Source organism: Tiliqua scincoides, chromosome 4 (assembly GCF_035046505.1).
Source record: "Tiliqua scincoides isolate rTilSci1 chromosome 4, rTilSci1.hap2, whole genome shotgun sequence".
Classification (NCBI taxonomy): Eukaryota; Metazoa; Chordata; class Lepidosauria; order Squamata; family Scincidae; genus Tiliqua; species Tiliqua scincoides.
The window spans coordinates 186,520,967-186,542,815 of record NC_089824.1 but is presented as its reverse complement, the minus strand read 5'-3'; the positions used below and the strand labels follow the sequence as shown (position 1 = coordinate 186,542,815).

General features: G+C 43.9%; 1 protein-coding gene across 2 annotated transcripts in view; it reads right to left on the bottom strand.

Moving 5' to 3' along the window:
• LOC136649205 (uncharacterized) overlaps positions 1-21,849 on the bottom strand; it is a 48,475-nt gene that overhangs the window by 1,816 nt on the left and 24,810 nt on the right. For both annotated transcript variants that reach the window (XM_066625661.1, XM_066625662.1), the window contains exons 2-5: positions 11,887-12,004; positions 7,483-7,542; positions 5,780-5,941; positions 4,487-4,571 (exon numbers count right to left, since the gene is read on the bottom strand). In XM_066625661.1, coding sequence (XP_066481758.1) covers positions 4,487-4,571; positions 5,780-5,941; positions 7,483-7,542; positions 11,887-12,004 — 425 coding nt within the window. The remainder of the gene's footprint in view (positions 1-4,486; positions 4,572-5,779; positions 5,942-7,482; positions 7,543-11,886; positions 12,005-21,849) is intronic.

Below are 21,849 nucleotides of genomic sequence, written 5' to 3'. Positions count from 1 at the left end.
TCCAGAATAAACACAGGATTCAGAATTGATATTACAATGAAATGCATCTCAGAATGCAACATGCAAAAGCTAATCCTAAACAACAGAATTCTGCAGCATGGAAATAGCTACATTAATTTGTGAAGTCTACCAGTGTGTATTATCATCCAGTTGTTGGATGACATAGACTTTAAGGCAATGGACCATGAACATGGAGACCCCCATTACGGGTGTGTGTGTGTGTGTGTGTTAAAAGCCAAATTAACACACCACAGGACAGACTATGCCCTATAATGGATCCAGGGTCCTTGTTGTCTGGGTTGAGGTAGTAGGTTTCCAACACAGAACCCTGACACAGTTAGAGATAGACCCTGTCACAGAGGTGCATGTTTCTTAAAGTAGCTGAGATGCTTAGCTAAACATGCTAAGTGCCTCAGAAACTTGGTCTTCCAAAAATATTAACAAACGTGCATACAAACAAAATGTGTTTTAGGGCCCAATCCTATCCCATTTCCAGCACCTGTGCAGCTGTGCCAATGGGATGTGCACTGCAGCCTATGGTGGGGAAGCAGTCATGGAAGCCTGATCCTGGGGCTTCCATTTGTTCCCTTATCCTGGGGCTGCATATGGAATGGAAAGTTGGATAGGACTGGGCCTTTGGTTCTTATAACTGAAGGCACAGGTCCTAACAAGGTAAATTTGTGCTTAATAGTCCCTTTTACAGCTACCACCCAGGGAGGTAAAGGCTCAGTGTGAACAGCCCCTAGGGTACTGGCAGCCCCTTAGCCAAACAACAGGTTGCTAACAGTCCTAATTAACAGGGTTCAGCCTAGCTATTCAACAAGGTACAGAACTTCAGGGCAGGGTTTTGCATGGTCCCAGTTCCCTCCAGTACTCACAATCAATAAACTGGATAGCTTAATTGGTTTCATTGAAACACAAAACAGTTATGGTTACATCTCTTTTAAGAAGATTAAGCTTTAAGATAAAAACCCCCACAGAGACAGCTCAATTAACACATCAAACTTAGTAACTCCTAGCCTATACTGAACCTATCACTTACAGGCATAAGCCCTTGAAGTAATACAGCATGTAGTTTTCACCTGTCCTCCAAAGTTTGCAGGATTTCCATATCCATGCTGGGATGGATGAGGCAGGAGGATGGCTTACAAGAATTTCCAAAAAAGGAATTAAGACCTACCTCCCAGATTCCCCTTTATAACCCTTGGGCAATGACTACCCAATCAAGAGACCAGCCATTCATCTCCTGACAGGATGATGCAATGGCCAGGGTCACTATAAGTCACTCTTAGCTCATTGAGTAGTACCTTCACAGCTGCAGTAAATTTCTGATAATTGCAAGGTACCATAGCTTCCCTCTGCATTCCCTTCGTCAGAAGAACCACTGATAAGAGTAAAGTGCTTTTTACAAATCAAGATGATTTTCCACTAGCTCATATTTAACACTGCAAGATGGAAGCAGCTAACAAAATGGAGTCAGGCCTGGGCCTAGTTTTGGCTTGCTCTTCATACCCCACCTGTTCTTTCTTCCTCATTACAATTTAAGCTACAGTCCTTATACATGCTTATAAGTTCCATTAAATTAAATGGGACTTCTGGGTGGACATGCATAGGATTGCACTGTTTGCCTATTACAAGGGCTAAAAGGGACAGGCTGTGTTAATGTCAAACAAGGACTCCCCCCTCCATGATTTCTCAGAGGGTGCTACACTCAATCCTGACTAGCTAAGATTGCTCACCTGACTTGTATAGAAAGCACAGCATCCACTATAAATGGATTTCATTTTGTGATTTTGCCATGTCAGCACATAGTCCAGTACCTGGTTCTGAACTGGCTGGGATCAAGGAGGAATACAAGAGGGAGAAAGAAGTACTATCAAGCAGCAGGGGAATGAAATGCTGACAGCCATAAAAAGATAGGATTAAGGAGCTTTTCAGGGGATCAAGTGGACCTAGCAATGTGTGTGTGTGGGGGGGGGGTGGTTAATCATGATTGGTACTAAGGTGGAGGTAATTTGTCTTTAACCTTTTAGCTCCTCACAACAGACATGCATGCACGCACACACCCTATAGCTATTTGCCTTGGCAGAAAAGCTGCCATTGGTATCAATGGCTGCAGCCCTCTGACATATAGTAGCTGCTAGAGCAGGGGTGCTCAAACTTTCAACTTTAGGGATGCTGGACCTTTAACAAGTGTATAGAAGAGAGAATTTCAGCAGGTGCAGCTTGTCATCCCACAGATGACAAGCTGCCATCCCACAGATGACAAGCTGCACCTGCTGAAATTATCTCTCCTACACAATTTTAAAGGTCCAGGATCCCTAAAGTTGAAAGTTTGAGCACCCCTGTGCTAGAGTACCATTTTTGTTGGGTCTGCAGCAGGATTTTAAAAGATTAAAAGCCCTATCCCCAACACACTATGATCTTACAGTGAAAATCCTCATTTTTTCCCATATTTTTAATCTCTTGGCCTTTCATACCACCCAAAGAGGTTCATGTATGGGCTCAGCATCCTGAAGAGGCTGCTGACTAACAGCCCAATCCTGAGCTTCCCAGGGCACGTGGCTGTAGCGGCGCCGAGAATGGCTCCCGCCGCATCCTGTGCGCCTCATCCTGCCTTGGGTGGTGCCTTGGGAGAAGGGGCTTTTCGTCCCCTTCTCCCAGGTAAGGGAAGCAGCCCCACAATGGGGTAAATGCATTTGTGTAGGGCGCCGAGCCCCACATGAATGCCTTGGTCCACAGGACCCGCCTCCCTTCCTCCTCCGGTACACCTCCCGCCCACTCTTTCTCCGCCTCCTGGTCACACCTCCTCCCTGCCCTCTCTCCTCCCTTTACCTGCCTCTCCATCCCTGGAACTCCTCCTCCCCTCCCCGCCCCTGCTTACTGTGCCACGGCTCGGTGGTCTGTGAGACCACTGAGCAGCAGAGGATGGACGCCCACCTGGTGCTAGCTCAGCGCCGGCCAGCGCTGTGCTAGTCTTGCGGCATGTTTGCGACAGTGCGCTCCAGCAGAAAGCCAGCGCGCTGAGCCAGGGCCTATGAGAGAAATTTTATCAGGGTACAAAGTTTCTTCTGGGCCTCTTCCCAAATGGGGAGGGGGCCAATGGGAACAGGCAGACCAGGGGGCAAAATAAGGTAGGGGAGGGTGCTGACAGCCACAATAGTCTTTGAAGCCCAGGTCAACTAGGCAGAGCCCAGGTCTACCCGACCATGCAACATTGGCAGCTAGATAAAGTAATACTGAAAACCAAACACACTCCTAAGTATCTCTAAAATCTCTGAAATATAGATAATCCATGGCAGAAAAATAGTATCATTGTATTTAGGCTCACACTAGAATGAACCAAAATGAACTTCTGCAGCAGCTGCAGCCCCACAGCTGGGTCCCTGAGCTTCTATATACTCCTTCATGGTTATGGAATCCACAAGCCAAAGACCTACCGTGGAAGGCCAGTTTCCTCCAGATTTGACACTGTGTTAAGGAGGGTCATGGATTCATTCATGGGCCTGTGTGCATGGCTTGCAGCAGCAGTTAACACTGCATGCACGTGGTTGTGCCTCATGTGCATGCTCATGTGCATCATGTGTAGGCAGCGAGTTCAGGTGAGATAGGAAAATGTCAGATCCCAGGAACTTTCTGGGCCCCCTACTTTGGCTCCTGCGCCCTCTTTCTGACCCTGGGCCTGGTACAAATTACCCCCTTTACTCCTCTCTCCTAGGCCCTGCACTGAGCTCAGGATTGAGCTCTAATTCACATATAGTGTTTCTTCTTCTTCTCCTCCCCAGCTGATAGGTAAACAAAGAACTCGGTTTTGAGCTAGTCATTGGATTGTGAATGTCATCCAATTCTTATGATCAGAAGGGTTCAAGTGACCCAAGTATCTAATCCCACAAGAAAATCAAGATAATGTCCAGGGCTATAAAAAGTGCTCTCATCCAGAGCATTAGATCCATTAATGAGAACTGTCCAGGTTGGTGCGAGGCAAGATCCTAGACCACCAGGAGTAAGTAGGGCAGGGACAGTACCCAGAATAATGCATTATATTTTACAGTTCGCCTTTCAACCTCCTTGCCAACTGCTTATGGTTGGTTACCCTGGTATAACCACTTCATTCCTATCCATGCTTTGTTTTCTACCTTTTTATTTCCTCTTTCATCATCCTGGTGCAATTTTAATGCCTTTTAATAAACTTTTCATTTTATTGTTTTAGTTGCCTGATGTCAGTTCTCCTGAGAAGGAGTTGGTTGAGAAGGGTGACACCAGTTGTTTGGGTAGTCATTCCTGCACTCTGTTTTCCACAACAGGTCCCAACCCAGATCGCTGTCGCTTCCCCCATCTGCTATTTTTATTTGAAAACAAAAATCAGATGATGACATATAGGCCATTAATGTCATATCTAGTTTGGCCCTTAGACCAAGGGCTGGCTAGTTTTGCTGCCATTCAAACCAGTGCAGAGGAAATTGTACTCTACCCAGTTATTCCGTACCTGGGCTGTCAGGTGGACAGCTGTAAATTCCATTCACATCTGTGAGAAACACAACTCGTCTAGGAGATAATTTCTTAGCTAGAACCTATAGGAGAAAAAATGGAGTAGAAACACAAGAAGCTGTATTATAATGAGTCAGACTGTTGCCTTATCTAAATCAGTTGTCTGGTGGGGAAGAATAAGAAGCCCCCAACTTCATGTGGTGAGCTATGAGTGTTTGGGAGACTGGATTATCTCCCTAAATAGTAAAAGATTTTCAGATATTGAAGTGACTTTACCCACTGGTGCTCTTCAATATAGGAAGGAGTAAGAAAGCCTCCAGGACTTTGCTTCAGTAATGACTGACTTTCTGGGTCTTTTTGTGCTTTTACCTAGATTAACCTCCCAGTTCCTGGTTACCACTTGACAATTGTCTACAGCACTGGTTTTGAACTGCTGTGCTGCAGCACACTGGTGTGCCATGAATGGGCTTCAGTTGTGCCACAGGGCCAGAGCAGAAAGACAGTGGTGGTGGCCGCAACATGGGAGAAGAACTGCCTTGCTGTGATGGATGTTCTTATGTTTTTCTTGGGAGAGTACAGCTAGATAATCTCAAAATTATTGAAACGATTAGCCCAGTTAAGATAAGGATGTACAGAAAAGCTGTCAAAAATATCAACCCCAATTTAATTACCTTTTCAAAAATCTCACTCTGTATGACCTGTCAGGCCTATTTGTAGCATAAAAGTTCAAAGGTCAAGAACAACACTGGAATCAATTTTTTTTCAAGAGCAGTAGACATGAAAACCAAGGCATCCACAAGAAATTGTCACTCAAGATGCTTGGCATGCATTAGAAATGGGCTCTGATCAAACAATGAAGGGCTACCAATAAAAGGGCAGGAGATGTGGTCTGGAGGTTGAGCTGCCACATTGCCCGAAGCACGATCAGCTTTGGTTTTGCTTTGCATGGGTGCCTGGAAGCTGGTGACAAAGCTCTGCAAAGGAATGTGGAGGAGTTAGCTGGCAAAAAATGGATAACATCATGACAAGGTCCTTCGTGGCTTGATTTGGAGCTGGCTGTGGGAGTTTTGAAAGCAAGAGCTGTGCAGTCAGAATGACAACTGCACTATGAAGGGAAACACCTAGAGAAATTGAGAGTTCTATGAGTTTCGTAGAATACCATTTGTAAAAATCCCATTTGATTAAGTGGGGTTTAAAAACTATAAGACAAAAGGTGTGAATGACCCACAAAAAGTATCCAGTGCTATTATTGTTCTGTATAGATGTCAATTGTCTCATGGCCACCTCTTACCTCAATGATTGTATCTCCAGATAAAATGCAGCAGTGCTGTTGTGAGTCCAAAGCACAGTCACCATGTAAAACTGGGATATAACCAGAGTCCAAAGCATCCTTCACTGCACAAACACCATCCTCGCTAATATTCTTACATGCTGTTTTCCATGTTCCAAAAGGCTGTAAGACAAGGACAATCTCAGTTATATTGATCTAAGTCAGTAGTGCTCAAACCATCAATCAGAACATGCCGAACATAGATCCAGCTCTACACCCGGAAATGGAACTCTGTCTTCTGTGCATGGCTGTCCCAAACATCATTGCTAGCCATCAAACAATCGACCCACAAGTCTCATGACCTCTCATGCCCCAACCCAGCACTTGAGTTGCCAGGTAACATGTGCTGAAACAAATAAAGTAGAACTACATCTCACTATAAAACTTTAAGGCCCCAATCCTATGCGTATATTCTGTTGATGGAATTGCATTCTGTCAGTGGAAGGCCCTCTCTGTTGGCATTGCAAACACAACATTGGTGTGAATGACCCAGTCGCCAGATGTGAGTGGCCAATGCGAACAGCTGGAGACCACAAGCACAAGCCACAGCAGCACCCAGCTACTGCTGGAGGAACACTGGTGGTGGGGATAGGCAGGGGACAGAGTGAGAGTAATGGAGTTTTAGTGAAAGAACTGGGGCATGTCACAGGAGAGAGGGGGGGATCTGGTGGCAATTTCATATGTTTGTATCCAGTTTGTAAACTCCATTTTGCCATATGCCAGTTTGTATCCTCCATTTTGCTGCCCACGCCGCCCCCTGGCTCACCTCAGACTCAAGCTAGCTATATAGCTGGTGTATTTCTGATGGGACTCACAGGCCATCAGGAGGCCTACACATCGGTAAGGAAAAAATATTTTACCCTACCCCTCACAGGCCTCCTGATCGCCACCACCCTCGCATAGCACACTTGCATGCCTCAGCATGGTAGGGAAAAGGATTGGGAAGTTTGGCTGCAATTCTATGCACATTTTCCCAAGATTAAATCCTACTGAACATAATGGAACTTACTTCTGAATAAACCTGTATAGGATTGCACTGTGAGTCATTTTACAAGCCCGCATTCCAAAGCTGAAACGGTTAGTACTTATAAATTAAGGGGTATGAAAACTAGGGCTTCAAGTTTTAATTAAATTTTATTAAATTTTTTAAGCAGAAGTTTTTGATACTTAGAGAGAGGGACTGTATTAATTGCTGGGCCTTCAAATGAATGCAACTATAATAGAGAATAGGTAAGAACATTTTAAAAATGGCCTAAACCTGAGTAGTAGTGCTTGTGTGTCAAAATAATTTATACTTTGTATCCACTGTTACACCTGAATTGTATCAGGTAACTTACATGGATATTTTACTAATATGCATATTTATTTAAATTTGATTATTAAAGTAAATTAAAGGACAGATGATTAAACAACTGAACATTCTTTAATTGGTTAAATACTATATGGTGAAAATACAAGGACAAGATGTTCATTCAGGCTGGATTTGAGATGCATACAGGACTATTACAACATATAAGTTTCAGATTGCACTTTTTTACATGACTACCCTAATTCTATGCAGTCCCCATTTGTTCCCCATCAACCAAATGCTCCTGCCGTAGGTGTTCCTTCCCTAGCAAGACAACATAAGTTCAAGAAAAGAGGATTCAAACAGGAAGCCTTACTGAAATGCTCACTGCTGGAACACCACAGCTCACCAATTGTTCTGTCACCATATGATTCAGCTGCAAAGAGAGAAAAAGTAATTTTGAAGCCCCCAAAGCCTTCAGATCTCACCTTTCTGTACTCAACTTGCAATATTCATTCAGTAATGGTACTCTTGGCTATCAGAAAGGACAGATGAGGAGAAACGTAACCAAGTCAGTCATGTGCATTTGTTAGAGCTGCTTCAGATATGCCACATGGAACATCCAAAGCTTGCCTTACTTTGTCTTTGGTGTTGCCCTGAATTTGTTTCTACTCCCAGATTCATAATAGAGCTTGCAGAAAGTCAAGAATAAGCAATGCGGGTATTAAACAGTTTGAAAGCAAGTTGATTTGTTAGACATCTCTTTTTTCAGTACTCATGTGGCTCAATGGGCAGAACAGCACAGGTCAATCTTTGTGGAAATTATAGAATTTCATACTTGTTTTGTACTATTATGCCACTGTATCCTACAGTAAATATGCACATGTGTTGGCTTTAGTCTTCTGAGTTGGGGAAGCAACTCTTGAGTCAATCTTGAGCCACAGATTCTTCTGCTCCTGTCCTTGTGTGCCACAAACTACCATTTCTGTGCCACTAGTAGGAGTAGGTGGACTGAATGTATGTAAGTGAAGAGCAATTTTAAATCGGTGTGCTGTGGCACACTGGTGTGCTATGAACAGTCTGCAGGTGTGCCATGGGAGTTTCAGGGAGAGTCATTTATTATTAGGGCCACTGGGGGATGCGAGTCCCCACTAAGCAACATGGTATGTCTTCTCAATTGTCAAAAAATGGAAGGTGTCCCTTCAAGGTTAACTTTAGGGCGATTCAGCAAATTTCACTGAATTGGGCTCTGCACTTGATAGGGCCCTGCAATAAGTTGGTGGGCACAGTGCCTGCTGCCGGAAGCTTTCTGTGCAGTCTTTTGTGTGCCTGTCTTGAATTGCTTGTATAATGCCCAGCAAATATCATACATGCTGTGAAATCACAATTAAGCCTTGGTTTAACATTACTAGTACGAGTCTTAGACTTGTGCGCTTCCTATTCCTCTTTGTGGGAGGAAATAAGCTGATTCTGTTCGTGGTTGAAAACAAATTGCAATTTGTTACTGTGCTCAAACTTGGCAAAACCCAGCTTATTCCAACCAGGAAACAAGCCAGGAAATTAAGTCAGTAGTCTGCAAACTGTGGTTGGAACAAACTAGGATTTTCCAGATTTGGATCAATTGCCGTATGTTTTACACCACAAATGCAAAGGCATATTTCCTGTCTCATAGACAAAGGGGAGGAGAGAATGTGCAAAGCCAAAGCTTGTACCAGTAACACTAAACCATGATTCAACATGACATAAGAACCTGCCCAAACTGACTCTCAGTTTCATCTGTCACAATGAAAACAGCCTTTCATTACATCACAGAGCATTCCAAAACTTTAGCAATGAAACACAGAAATACTGTGGATAATTTCCAGGAAAACCACTCATTCACTGGCCCTTGTCTGAAAGAAAAACGGACCTAAAGATGGTGTGGTGATCTCAAACACCCTGCACAAATGCCAAGCCAATTTCAGGCAGGGAGAGCTGAAGTTTCAACCATGCTCTTAAATGCCAGTTTAGATGTACGGAACAATTTATGACATGAGAGAAGCCATGCCAGGTACAGGCATTAGATTCCCTTGGGAGACACCACGTGCTTGTCTGAGGCTGGACAGTGAGATATTGCTGCAGGCTGGAAGCGCCTTGGCCTGTCGTCAAGGTAGCATTACTGCTATATGATATATGATACGATGCAACAGTTCCAAATGGAGCTGTTAGTCAGCACCACCAATGAAATCCCATCTGGTGCATTGTTTTATTTTGCAGACCAAACACTGGGGCTCTGCATAGAACTGGGTTTCAGGAATCTCTCAGATGTCAACAGCTTATATCCGGAGTGCATCTTCTGATAACAGAAAGTGTTTTCTTCCATTCAGACCAGAGAGGGGAGATTTTTACCAACCATCTCCCCATCATGGCTCAAAAGATTCCCCCACACAGTACACAGGTTGAGTATCCCGTATTCTGACTGCTTGGAATTGGAAGGTATCTGGATTTTAGAATAATTGCATAACTATATTGAGAAATGATTCCTTCTGTTCTTATCACTTTTACCCACATGGATGTCTGCTGGCTTCTGACATTTTTTAACAATGTCTGTAAAGGTACACCCCACAGAGCAAAGAGTAGACCATACAGTCTGTACCTGCACTGTATGTGGGAATGAGCAGAAGACCTTCTAGCAGCGATTTTCAACCAGTGTGCCATGGTGGCCATGGTGGCACTGGTGTGCCTCGAATGGGCCACAGGTGTACCACAGGAGTTTTGGGGAGGATCATCTATTAGTAGGGCCATTAGGGAATGTGAGCCTCCGGGCAGCAGTGCAGTATGTCTTATCAACTTATAAAATGGATGGTGTGCCTTAACAATTTTAATGCCTTGTCAGTGTGCCGCGAGATGAAAAAGGTTGAAAATTGCAGCCTTCTAGTGTTCACACTACATAAAGCAAGTCTTGGACAAAAACATCTGGATTTTGGAATAGTCCAGATAAGGAGTAATCTATCTGTATACCTTTGCTCTATATATGTTCCATATACTGTATACAATTGATGTACTGTTCCAAGACTACCTTTGCACTGCTAATTTTATATTATTGTAATAGTAAAAATAAAAAGGGCACAATCCAGCCCTTGACTTAGGCCTGCACAAGCCAGCGTGCTGTAAGGCATGTTTGCACCTCCTCAGGAAGAAGCCTCTGGCTGGGCCGACACAAACCTCTGAGGTAGGTGGGGAGGGAGGCGTTCCTGGGCAGGGGGACGGTAAGCGGGAAGCAGGGCTGGGATCCGGCAGTTATGCCAGATCCCAATCCCTGTTCCCAGGCAGAACAGAGTGGTTTCAAGCCACTCTGCTCTCCTCAGACTTGTGCCACCTCTTGAGGTGGCACAAGTCTGAGGAGACCCTTAGGGGAAAGGTTTCCCCTTGCCTCTGGCTGAGACACTTTTGGCTCCTATCCTGCGCTGGATATAGCGCAAGCCTCCTGGCTTGCCTGTTCCAGAGCAGGGTAGGATTGCTCCCAAAATTAATTAAATAGTTTCAGCTAGTAAAAACTAGAAACTCTGAATCACCTCCAGAGATCCTAGTTCTAAGTAGTTGATACTAGAAGCTACTATGTGTTCTCTTACAGTATGGTACTTTCTAGTTTTCCATAGTTAGAACTAGGATCTTCTACTAGTTAGTTGCTAGTTAGAACTAGAACCTCCAAAGATGCTGCAGAGCTTCTAGTTTTTGCTAGTTGGAACTAGTTATAACAAAATTTTGGATTGCTTATTAGTTTGCATCTAAAGAGAAGTTTGCATTTTTACTGTACGGGAAGCAGGGAAACGGGGTTTGTTAGGTTTGTAGAATGCGTGTGTGCAAGTGGTTTGGTTTTTACTGATTGGCTTACAAAGCTGAAGAGAAAGTTATAGGAGATGGTGACCATCAGATGACCCTTTTCACCCAAATGACCATAAAGATGGCCACAAGATGATGAAAAACTGAGCTACAGCAAGCAAGAAAATGAATGAGTCTGAGTCTGTACTAGATGTAGAAGGAGCTAACAGTCCCCACCTGATACTTTGAGTTGCCGTGGACTGATGAGGACTTACTGAGAGCTGCACAGAACAGAGAAGCAACTGCGACTGCCAAAAGTTCAAGAGCTTTCCAGACCAGTGGTCTAGAGGAGAAGTAAAACAAACAAGTCTTATCAGAGACAAATCAGTTGACCATGATCCAGGAAAGTACTGAACCACTTATGCTGGTAAGCAACACTTATTTCAAGAAGGCTTGTGGTCCATAGATAGTTATGTCTGGAAGAGGAGGGCCAGAGATAAGACAAAACCCCTGTCAATTGCCCAGGTGAGTTGTGTTCACATCTGTTTGTGTTTCACCTTCATGTTGTTAGTGAGCTACACTGGTAAGTTGTCAGACTCAAGGTCATGATATCAGCAAGGACTTTATAAAAGGAGGACCCCCCCCCCCCCAACAAAGTTGCTGGATGAATGCTATAACAAGGAAAAGGCTTATCAGTATTCTGGTTTAAATAACTAGTAACAGTGAGTGTACAGGATCAAGATCTCCTTGGGTCACATAGCCTGAAGCACATTTTGCAGCAATTGATATCACCAGTTTGTGGCGTCATCTCACACACCATTTGCCTACCATATGCTCTTGTCCCATCCATTTGCCAGACTTATGTACCTTCTGTTAACAGCCCCAGCAGGAGCTGCAGAACAGCACTGTGTCGGAAAAGCAATCTGGGAACATTTACAAGGTTGGTGAATGAAGGTATTTGACCGTGATTGCCGAGTACCTTGGTGACAGAAAGCCTGGTCAAGCACAGCCCTCTTCTCAAACTGTCACTGGCCTCCGATCCTGCTAACGCTCCTGAAGAAACATCATATTCTTTCGCTTGGAAGTGCCCAAAGGAGCTGGAATGGAAAAATAAAGTTGGATGCAATAAAAAGAGGTGCTGAGATTCTTCACCTACCAGGCTAATTTATAGGCTGCCCTTTTAAAAAGGCTCAGTCTTAAAAATTCTGACCCCAAAAAGGAAATAATCTAATTTCCTTCCCTGGAATTACTAGTTGGCCTAGTCTTCAGATGTTGTTTAGCATTTGGGTAAGACACACCTATTCCAGTTGGCCTTTTGTTAATTTTGCCTCGCCCTTTAAAAAAAAAATTTCTGTTCATTTCTATTGACAGGTTTTAATCTTGGTTTCTGTTTGTTTGTTTTGAAAAACAGTGTTTTAAGCTGCCCTGGTGGTTCCTATGGAAAAGAAGGGTGGAGTATGAATTAAAAATAATTAAGATTCGACAGCAGTATAAGCACTAAGGATGGTAGAAATTATGATGGGATACATACTGGAAAATAAATTATGTGCATGGTGGAATGGAAAGTATAGGTGTCTTCAGGAAGCAGGTGGAGGCTATAGTGCTTTTATAGGTAGTTTGTTGATTAATAGACCAGGAGGTACAAATAGGAAACAGAGAAAACAAGGGAATAAATTTGGTCCCCTTTGTTGTCCAGTTTTAACTAGTGAAAATCCAAGTCATTGATAATGGCAAGCAAATCATTTTCCCGCCTTGGACATTAATGAAGACCAGCAGGCTCCTGTCAGTCTCTTTTATTGGTGGATCATGTATCCCCAGAAGGGCCAGGCGGCCAACTGTGACATGTTTATCTTCATGACAGTGAATGGATAATCATTGCCTACAGCCAGTCACATGCTTTCTAGAGTCATTCAGCAAATTTTTCAGACATCTCTCATTTTACACGCTGCATCCTTGAACTTCTCTCTTTTCATCCAGCAATTGCTTTCTATTCTGAGGGGAACACACCCAACTTGGCCCAAACAGGCTAGTCTTCATCTGACCACCAAGAAGAAGGTACACCAGAGGGATACCTAGTGCAACGCTTGCAGCAAAACCTTAGCTGATGATATATTTATGTTCCATGAGGGCCTAGCCAGTATTCAGTGATTTCAGAAAGATCGTCGATGATGCCCTTTAGTCCTTGGGGGTCAGAAAGGTCTTGAGGAAAGGCTGGGGTAGCTTTTCATGAACTCTCTGCACCACTGAAAAGCTTTATTACTTGTATGATGTCATGAGCCACAGGTAGAGAAGAAATTCAGCATTATAGTAACAGCAGCAGCAGGGTATCAGTAGAAAAAATCAAACATTATCAATTGCTATAGATAGGATCCAACTTGCAACTAGCTCTGTACTTGCAAAGGTATTAGGTTTATGTTTTGTAATAATAGTCCCCTATCTCAAGCTACATGGCCAACCACTTTGAGAGAGGTTTGGAAAAAGGAGCAGTACCGATGGCAGAGAGAGAGAGAGAGAAACAAAGGTATCGGAGACACATAAAACTCCACTATTTCTGCCCAAGCTAACAGCAGAGCAATTCTTTGGGTCTTCCGTAAGAGACACTGAAAAGCTGCAATCCTAACCACACTTTCCTGAGAGTAAGCCCCATTAAACAGAATAGGACTTACTTCTGAGTAGACCTGGTTAGGATTGTGCCCTCAGTGTGACAAGTCAGCTGTAGCTGAGCATGCCCTCAAGTGCATGGCATCAGATCAACTTTGCCCAGTCATGGGTACTGGTTAGAGAACAGCAGTACCAGACATGGTTTTACAAAGAGGCTACTGAGATCCAAAAACATAATAGGAACATGAACTTGGAAGGAGGTGACACTAAGCCTCAGTCATCCTTAGACTTCAGTGCTTGAAAATACCAGAATTCTAAAGCTTACTGGAGAGCAGGGAGAAATAGTAGGTGCCATTAAGAAGGATGGAACTGAACAGCAGGTAGATAAAACAGGTGGTTGATTATTTAATTTGGGACATGAGGAAAGCAATCAGGGAGCCTGATTAGCAGAGGCTTCCTGGGTTAGAAAGGTTTTTGGCTATAAATTTTCTCTCTACATTCAGATGGAAGTGGGCTTTGGTAGAAGCTAGATTTTAACTGAATTACCCAGGCCTAGGGTTTTGTTGAACTTTTGGCTGGGAAAATCTGTTTCAGTCTCTTTTGTCTGCATTTTGGTGGAGTTTTTTTTCCATCTTTGCTCCTAGTAATTTCAGTATCTCAGGTGATTATTTTAGTCCTTTGACAATGCCCTTCAAAGTTAAGGGAGAAACATTAGAAGAGCTAAACTTGATGAATGTGGTCTTAAAGCCCATAGGAGGAATTTTAATTCTACAGAATGCTTTCTTTTGCAATATCACATACTCCTGTCATAATACAGACACATCAAGTCTACTATGAGCTGAATGGAGAACCTGCATAATCACTAGATACTGTCTGTGCACAAGACATATTCATCAGATTATATAGTAGATGAAGACAGTTTAAAGGGGACAGTACTAAGTAGCATGCATGTAATAGTCTTACACAGCATTAGCCTGGGAGTTGGAAGTTCTTTCATCCTGGATGGGGGAAACAATCTATTATTTTAGAATGTTCATTCCAGGTTTACATTTTTATTCTGAAGTGTGCCAATTATAATAAAAATCTTTATTATAAAGATTTAGCATAGTGTCTTTAGCATAGTGATTCAGCGTTTGTAGAAATTTTGTATGGATCTATAAACCACCAGGCTGTAAACTAACTCTTCAGAAAGAATATAAGGGAGGTCTCATTTTTTTATATTACCACGCACTATTTCCCACCACAATATCTAGTAGAATCTGCCTTATATTCTGGCAATATGATACAGAGTGTTCCCCAGCACCCAGCGGCTTGTAGAGCAGAAGCAGGCAAAGAGACAATAAAATGATGCTGCAACACAAAGTAACAGCACAGTCCTATGTATGTCTACTCAGAGTCTCATTGAATTCAATGGGTTTCAGCAAAGTGGATACAGGTAAGATTGCAGCCTAAGCAGTGGTGTCACTAGGGTTTGTGCAGGAGGCCAGTGCATCACCCCCTTGATGGTCCTCCTTCCATGCAGCAGGCAAGGCAATGCTCCAGGTGGTGCATGTGGCGATGCAACATTGCCTGGCTTTTTGGCTGTAACTTTTGATAGACTAGAGATATTTCAACACAGTTTGTTCCATTGCATTCTGCATGAAGATATCTGCACGAAGATATATAACATGGTATTCAAAAATACCAAGATTTAAAACCTCCTGAAACTTTATGAAAACAAGGGGCATACAAATGTGTTAACAAAACTTAGGAAAGTGACTCTAGAAAATCAGTGAAGAGATTCATGGGTGTGGAAGAGAAGACACTGAAGGAAGTCACAAGTAAAATGTAACCCCTGCAGGGTAAAGATAATAAACTACTCTTGCCATTCCTGAGGGAGTAATTCCAGACACAGAGGCTGCCCTTTCAAGCTCAAGCAGTAGTATTTGTTTATCATCAACACCAATACTCTTTCCACATTGCCAGCCCTAGTAAAAATTCTTCTACTGCTGGCCTTGGGTGCATGTATGGATTTTACAGAGAACCTATCAGCGTGTTGCCCATAACCCCCGATCCCCACATAAACAAAAGTAGGGGAGCCAAAGGTTTGCATGTTTGACATTGCCAGTGTCTGATGTGCTAGTTTCTGCATATTTGCATTTATAAAAGGTTAACTGACTGCCCAGTGTAAATTACCCTTCGAGTGTTTGTCACCTCTTTATATAGGTATTTATAAAAGTAGCCATGTAGCTTCTGGTTTCTCCAGCAGCTCATGGATCGTTTTAGCAAGGCTGCCAAGATTCTGGACTGACGATCAGCCTTAAGAAAACACAGGTCATGGTTCAGGATGTGGACTCACCTCCCTGCATTACAATCTCTGAGCATGAACTGGAGGTTGTCCATGACTTTGTGTACCTTGGCTCAGCGATCTCCGACACTCTTTCTCTCGATACCGAGCGCATTGGTAAAGCAGCTACCACGTTTTCCAGACTCACAAAGACACACAAAGAGAGTCTGGTCCAACAAGAAGCTGACAGAACATACCAAGATCCAGGTCTACAGAGCTTGTGTCCTGAGTACACTTCTGTACTGCAGCGAGTCATGGACTCTTCGCTTACAACAGGAGAGGAAACTGAATGCTTTCCTCTGACGCATTCTCGGCATCACCTGGCAGGACAAAGTTCCAAACAACACAGTCGTGGAACATGCTAGAATCCCTAGCATGTATGCACTGCTGAAACAGAGATGCCTGCGTTGGCTTGGTCATGTTGTGAGAATGGATGATAGCCGGATCCCAAAGGATCTCCTCTATGGAGAACTCGTACAAGGAAAGTGCCCTACAGGTAGACCACAGCTGCGATACAAGGTCATCTGCAAGAGGGATCTGAAGGCCTTAGAAGTGGCCCTCAACAAGTGGGAAACCTCGGCCTCTGAGCGGCCCACTAGGAGGCAGGCTGTGCAGCACAGCCTTTCCCAGTTTGAAGAGACACTTGGCCAACAGACTGAGGCAAAGAGGCAAAAAAGGAAGGCCCATAGCCAGGGAGACAGACCAGGGACAGGCTGCACTTGCTCCCAGTGTGGAAGGGATTGTCACTCCCAAATTGGCCTTTTCAGCCACACTAGACACTGTTCCAGAATCACCATTCAGAGCGCAATACCATAGTCTTCCGAGACTGAAGGTTGCCAACATGACATGATTATAAAAGTAGCCATGTAGCTTCTGGTTTTGCACAGCTTGGTATAAAGCAGCCATTTTCAACCTTTTTCAGCTCATGGCACACTGACAAGGCACTAAAGTTGTCAAGGCATACTGTGTGTTGGCAACCTTCCAAGGCACACTACTACTTTTAAATTACATTATTATGTTACAATTAATTTAATTAATATAACTAAAGGCACAAGCCTAACCAGGTCTACTCAGAAGTAAGTCCTAGCTTGTTCAATGGGGCTTACTCTCAGGAAAGTGTGGTCAGGATGGCAGCCTTAGATCATCACATGACAATGAAAGCAATTCCCCAGAAGCTTGGAGAGGAAGGTGTATGTGGTTTCTGGAAAGGTTTTGAAGCAGGTCTGTTCAAACTGTTATCAACTGATGTGCTCTGATATGCCAGGAAGTGGCAAAGAGAGATGAGACTGAGCACACTGGAGAAATAGAAATGTGCTGTGAGGGACAGTGAGGAGATGTGGCTGAAACAAGTGCAGGATTCGCTGGGGTGGGGGGAGAGAGGAAGGGAATGGGAGGCACCTTCTGAACTTTGGAAGGTGGTGAAGAGGGAGGGGAGGGGCAGAAAGAGAGGGGTTAACTGCCATTATGATGGGGGATGTGTGTGCAGGAGAGCAGGAGGTGGGGTGGGGGGGAAGAAAAGCATAACTTGCCTGCTCATTTATTCAAGAAAGAATGCAACCAAGCCTCTGTACATCTACACAGAAGTAAGCCCCATTATAGTCAATGGGGCTTACTCGTAGGTAAGTGCGGATAGGATTGTGGCCCAGTGCCCTTCCTGCCAAAGCCTTGCCAGGGGAGGCAACGCAGGCAGGGTCACTGCATACAAGGAAAAGGGTCTCTCCAGGATCCTTGCCAGCCAGCTGCTTCTGGCTCTGCTTCCACCTTCAGGCTCGCTCTCACTCTCACTCCCTCCTTCCTCTCGCTGCTCGCCCTCACTCCCTCCACCGTCTGCTGGGGGCTCTTCCAGGCTTCTTTAGCTGCCTGGCTGGCTGCCCGATCAGCGCACGGGGCAGGCACCAGCAACAGCAGGAGCGTTCAAGCCCCTGCGCGGCTGCTCCTTTCTCTCCTGCTGCTGCGCGAGGCTCCAAGCCTGTGCGCAGCTGCTGCCGCCACCGCCTGACTCCTTGGACCTGCGGCACACCTGAGGCAGCCTCACGGCACACCAGTGTGCCACGTCACAGTGGTTGAAAACCACTGGTATAAAGTCTTAGCGTATACTTGGCTTCCTATAAAAAGGTGTTAACAACACCTGTACAAAGTGGTTCAGAATCCATCAGCCATGCTTTCTTGTTCTTCAGAGAGAAGGCACTGCATGGTGTTGGAATTCCCAGCAGAATTCAATTACATCAAGAAGAAGCTAAATTCAACTGAAGAAAACCCCTGAAGTTCAACCGGACAAAGTTTATGCAAATGAAAACAAAAATATTTGAATCATTTAGTGTAAATCTTTTCTAAATATTCCCATGATACACTGGATGTTAAATACAAAAAGATAGTTTTAGGACAAAATCCTAGGCATGCTTTCATAATGAACATAACTTATGAAACTTATTTCTGGAACTCATTTCTGAGTAGTCATGCATAGGATTGTGCCATTAGAATAGGTGGGCTTGAATAGATTTGCTACTCAGATGTCAGATCCATTAGCAAGCTCACAAACCCAACGCTAAAGGCTTTGGTTTTGTTTGTTTTTTAAGGAAAAGCAGGATATAAATCTTTTAAATAAATTAATAAATACTAGCAGCCTTTCATACTAACAGCCTGCAGTGCAGCCTGAAACCTGTTTTGCCCCCAGCAGTGTCTAATCTAATTTACAGTGAAATCCTAGGCATGTCTATTCAGAAGTAAGTCCCACTGTGTTCCATGTAGCTTACTCCTAGGAAAGTGTGCATAGAATTGCAGCTTAAAGGTCCAATCCTATCCAACCTTTCAGTGCCGATGCAACCGCAATGCAGCTTTGAGGCAAGGGAACAAACATTCCCTTACCTTGAGGAGACCTGTGTGACAGTCCCTCCACTGCTGGGTGCAGAACATGCCCCATTGGCATGGCTGCATGGGCACTGGAAAGTTGGATAGTTTGAGTCCAATGTATTCCTAACACTTCCTCCACTTTGTTTCAAGACTATTACAATCCACAGACCTAGGGGTTTCAACATCAAGGCCAACCTTTTCTCCTCCCAACATTTTTGACATTTTGTTTAACATTGGCCTGAAGAACAAATCTGGGGAACAGCAGAACCTCCTATAACACTGCTTCCTATAACACTGCCCCCTCTAGTACTTTGTCCTTGGTGTGATTTTTACAATATAAGAAAAAAAGGTTAAAATACATAAAACTGTTCAGAAGTGTGATGCCGAGCTGTCTGCACTGTGCCAACAGAAGCTACCATATGTATTCCGGCAAGTATGACACCACTGAGCACTATATATTCTGGCCAGCATGGGGTAAATTGCTTGCTAACAGGAAATGCTACAGGATAGGAAACAGCAGGCAAGGCAATTTGCCCTAGACTCCTTCTTCAGCAAGAAGTCTGTAATCACAAACTGGCTCTTCCTCCTGAGAGTTGCTCCTCCCATCATCCATTGCCATGTTGGATGAGCAGTGGTCAGTTATGCAGCAGGATCTAACCTAATGCTCTGGTGAGCACATCTGTATTAGAACAGTGTTATAATTACCTCCTTTAACCCTGTTTCACACAACACTACCTTTTCCAGGAACATATCCACAGTCTAGGAGGGCACTTTTTGCTTTTAGAGATTTTGAATCCTAAGGCACAGTTTAAAATTCAGTGTCTAAAAGGGACCATCAGTAACATCAATGTTTATAGCCTGACCTTGCAATGAACAGAGATCTCCATATCAGAAGCTAAGAAAGAAACCCCTACCCTGGTGCCAGTAGCCAACCTGAATATGCATTCCTGCTCACCCTTTCCCTTGAGAACCCTCCACAAAGAAGCCTTCACAGTGATGCAGACAACCCATACTCTTGGTTGATTAGGCATTACACCAATGTTGCCAGCTATTTTTTTTTTAAGCATTAAAAAAGGCAGCATAATCCAAACCAAGACAGTGTAGCCATTAAACAAGTACATTTTACTTTCCAGGGACCACACAGACTGAGTAATCTGAAGGTTCGGCTGAGACAGTGATTTATGCCCCACAAGGCATACCACACTGACAATGGCAAGAAAAGCTAAATCAGCTGCATCACCTTTGGCAGCCTTTCAACCACAACTCCTAAGGGAGGATTCCATTTTCATTGGGGTCTTAAAACTGCCCATTAAGTCATGGGAAGGAAAAAGATGGCACAGACCTGAGACAAGATCCTGGCGAAGACAGAAAAGGCAAGGACTTCTCTTACCAGAAAACTGTAATTCCTACTGGTAATGCTGTAATTGTGAAGATTGGGTACATATATGTGACTGCATGCACACATGTGCTCATGGACATACATTACATCTTGATTAAATAATATTTAATATCACTTTCCCTCCAATGTTTGAAGCAGTTTATAGGGGCAAGAAAAATATGGTTAAAACAAACAAAAAACAACCACAAACAAGATCCAACTTTCCAGTACTGATACAGCCACAATGCAGCCCCAATATAAGGGAACAAATGTTCACTTATTTTGAGGAGGCTTCATTGACTGCCTCCCCCACAGGATGCAGCGCAAACCCTGTTGGCATGGCTGCATTGGCACTGAAAATTTGGATAGGATTGGGCCCTAAATCAGTCAAAGAAATAGGATTTAAATCAAAAGTGTGATTTTAAAAAATTTGTCCTGCAGCCCTTTTGAAAGAAAAGCAAGGAAGCTGGTGGCCTAACTGCCCAGTGCAGGAGGTTATTATCCATAATTGAGAATACTTATATACTGCTTTTCCACACTATCACCACAAAGCAGTTTATATAGCAAATTTTATATATAAACAGTTCTTGCCTCCAAAAGAAGACCTACAATCTAAAATACTGTAGAAAATACACCAGCAAGGATCCCATGGAAAAGATATCCTGCTGGGATCAAGGATAGTTGCTCCCACCCACCTGCTACATACAAGAGGAGCATCACTTTAAAAAGTGCCTCTGCCCAGTTAGCAAAGTGGCCACTATGCAAGCTCTTTGCTGTTTATACCCATGATACCGATATGACCAACCCAGAGGTTTTTGTGAGCTGGAGCAACTCAACAGAACGTTAACGGGTAGTAAAAACTCCTGTGATTTCACCTAAGGGACCTGGCGCTGCCATTTATTTTGTGCCTGTGTCCCTCATTTTTGCATTTAGAATCTGTGTCTTTCACCACCCTTCATCCTTCTCTGATACTTGCAAAAATTGTTTGCAGGAGCTTTAGCTATCAAGAGTCACATAAGCTGGCCTGACGTGCAGCGAGGAGAGGAGGGGTCACCGATATGCACCTGTTGCAAAACAGCAGCCAAGGCTTATGTCAGAGTGCCTCAAATATTCTCCCTTCACCCAGGCCCCGACCTTTTCAAGTATGTTTTATGTCAGCCCGCGTCCATTAAGTGCCATTTGATCCTCTGCTAATGCAGCAATTACAAAAGGACCACAGGGACTTGCCTGACTGCTCGTCAATGGGATAAACACCTTGGTGAGGGGAGGAGGTTGATGAAAAGGTGCACGTTACCCATTCTCCCAACTGACCTATTTGGCGTTCCGAGGCAATCAAATAAACGGAATTTTCACCTTAGTGCTAACTGCAATGAACCAGTGCCAGGAGCAGGATATCCTGTTCCCACCTAAGTGAGAGGGGTGAGGGGGAAGCCTGGAATACCCTTGCTCCTGTACTGCCATTCTTGTCTTTTTGAAAAAGTCTTGCTTATCATGGTAGGGCGGTGTCAGGGCAGGGCTGGAGAGATATTTAATGCAGGCAGAGTTGCAAAGCTCATAAAAAGAACAGTCAGCGACTGCATTAAAATGTTGAGAACACTTTATGTACGTGACCTTGCAATCCTTACAACAGCCCCGCAAGGTATGCCAGGATTAATGCCACCCTATTGCATATGGTGGGCTAGAGGTCAAGTTTCAAATGAAGGATTTTCTGATTCGTAGCTCTGCTACTACTCCATATTAGCACAAAAGGACTCCAGTTTCTCGACATTGCTTCGGTAAGAAACAGA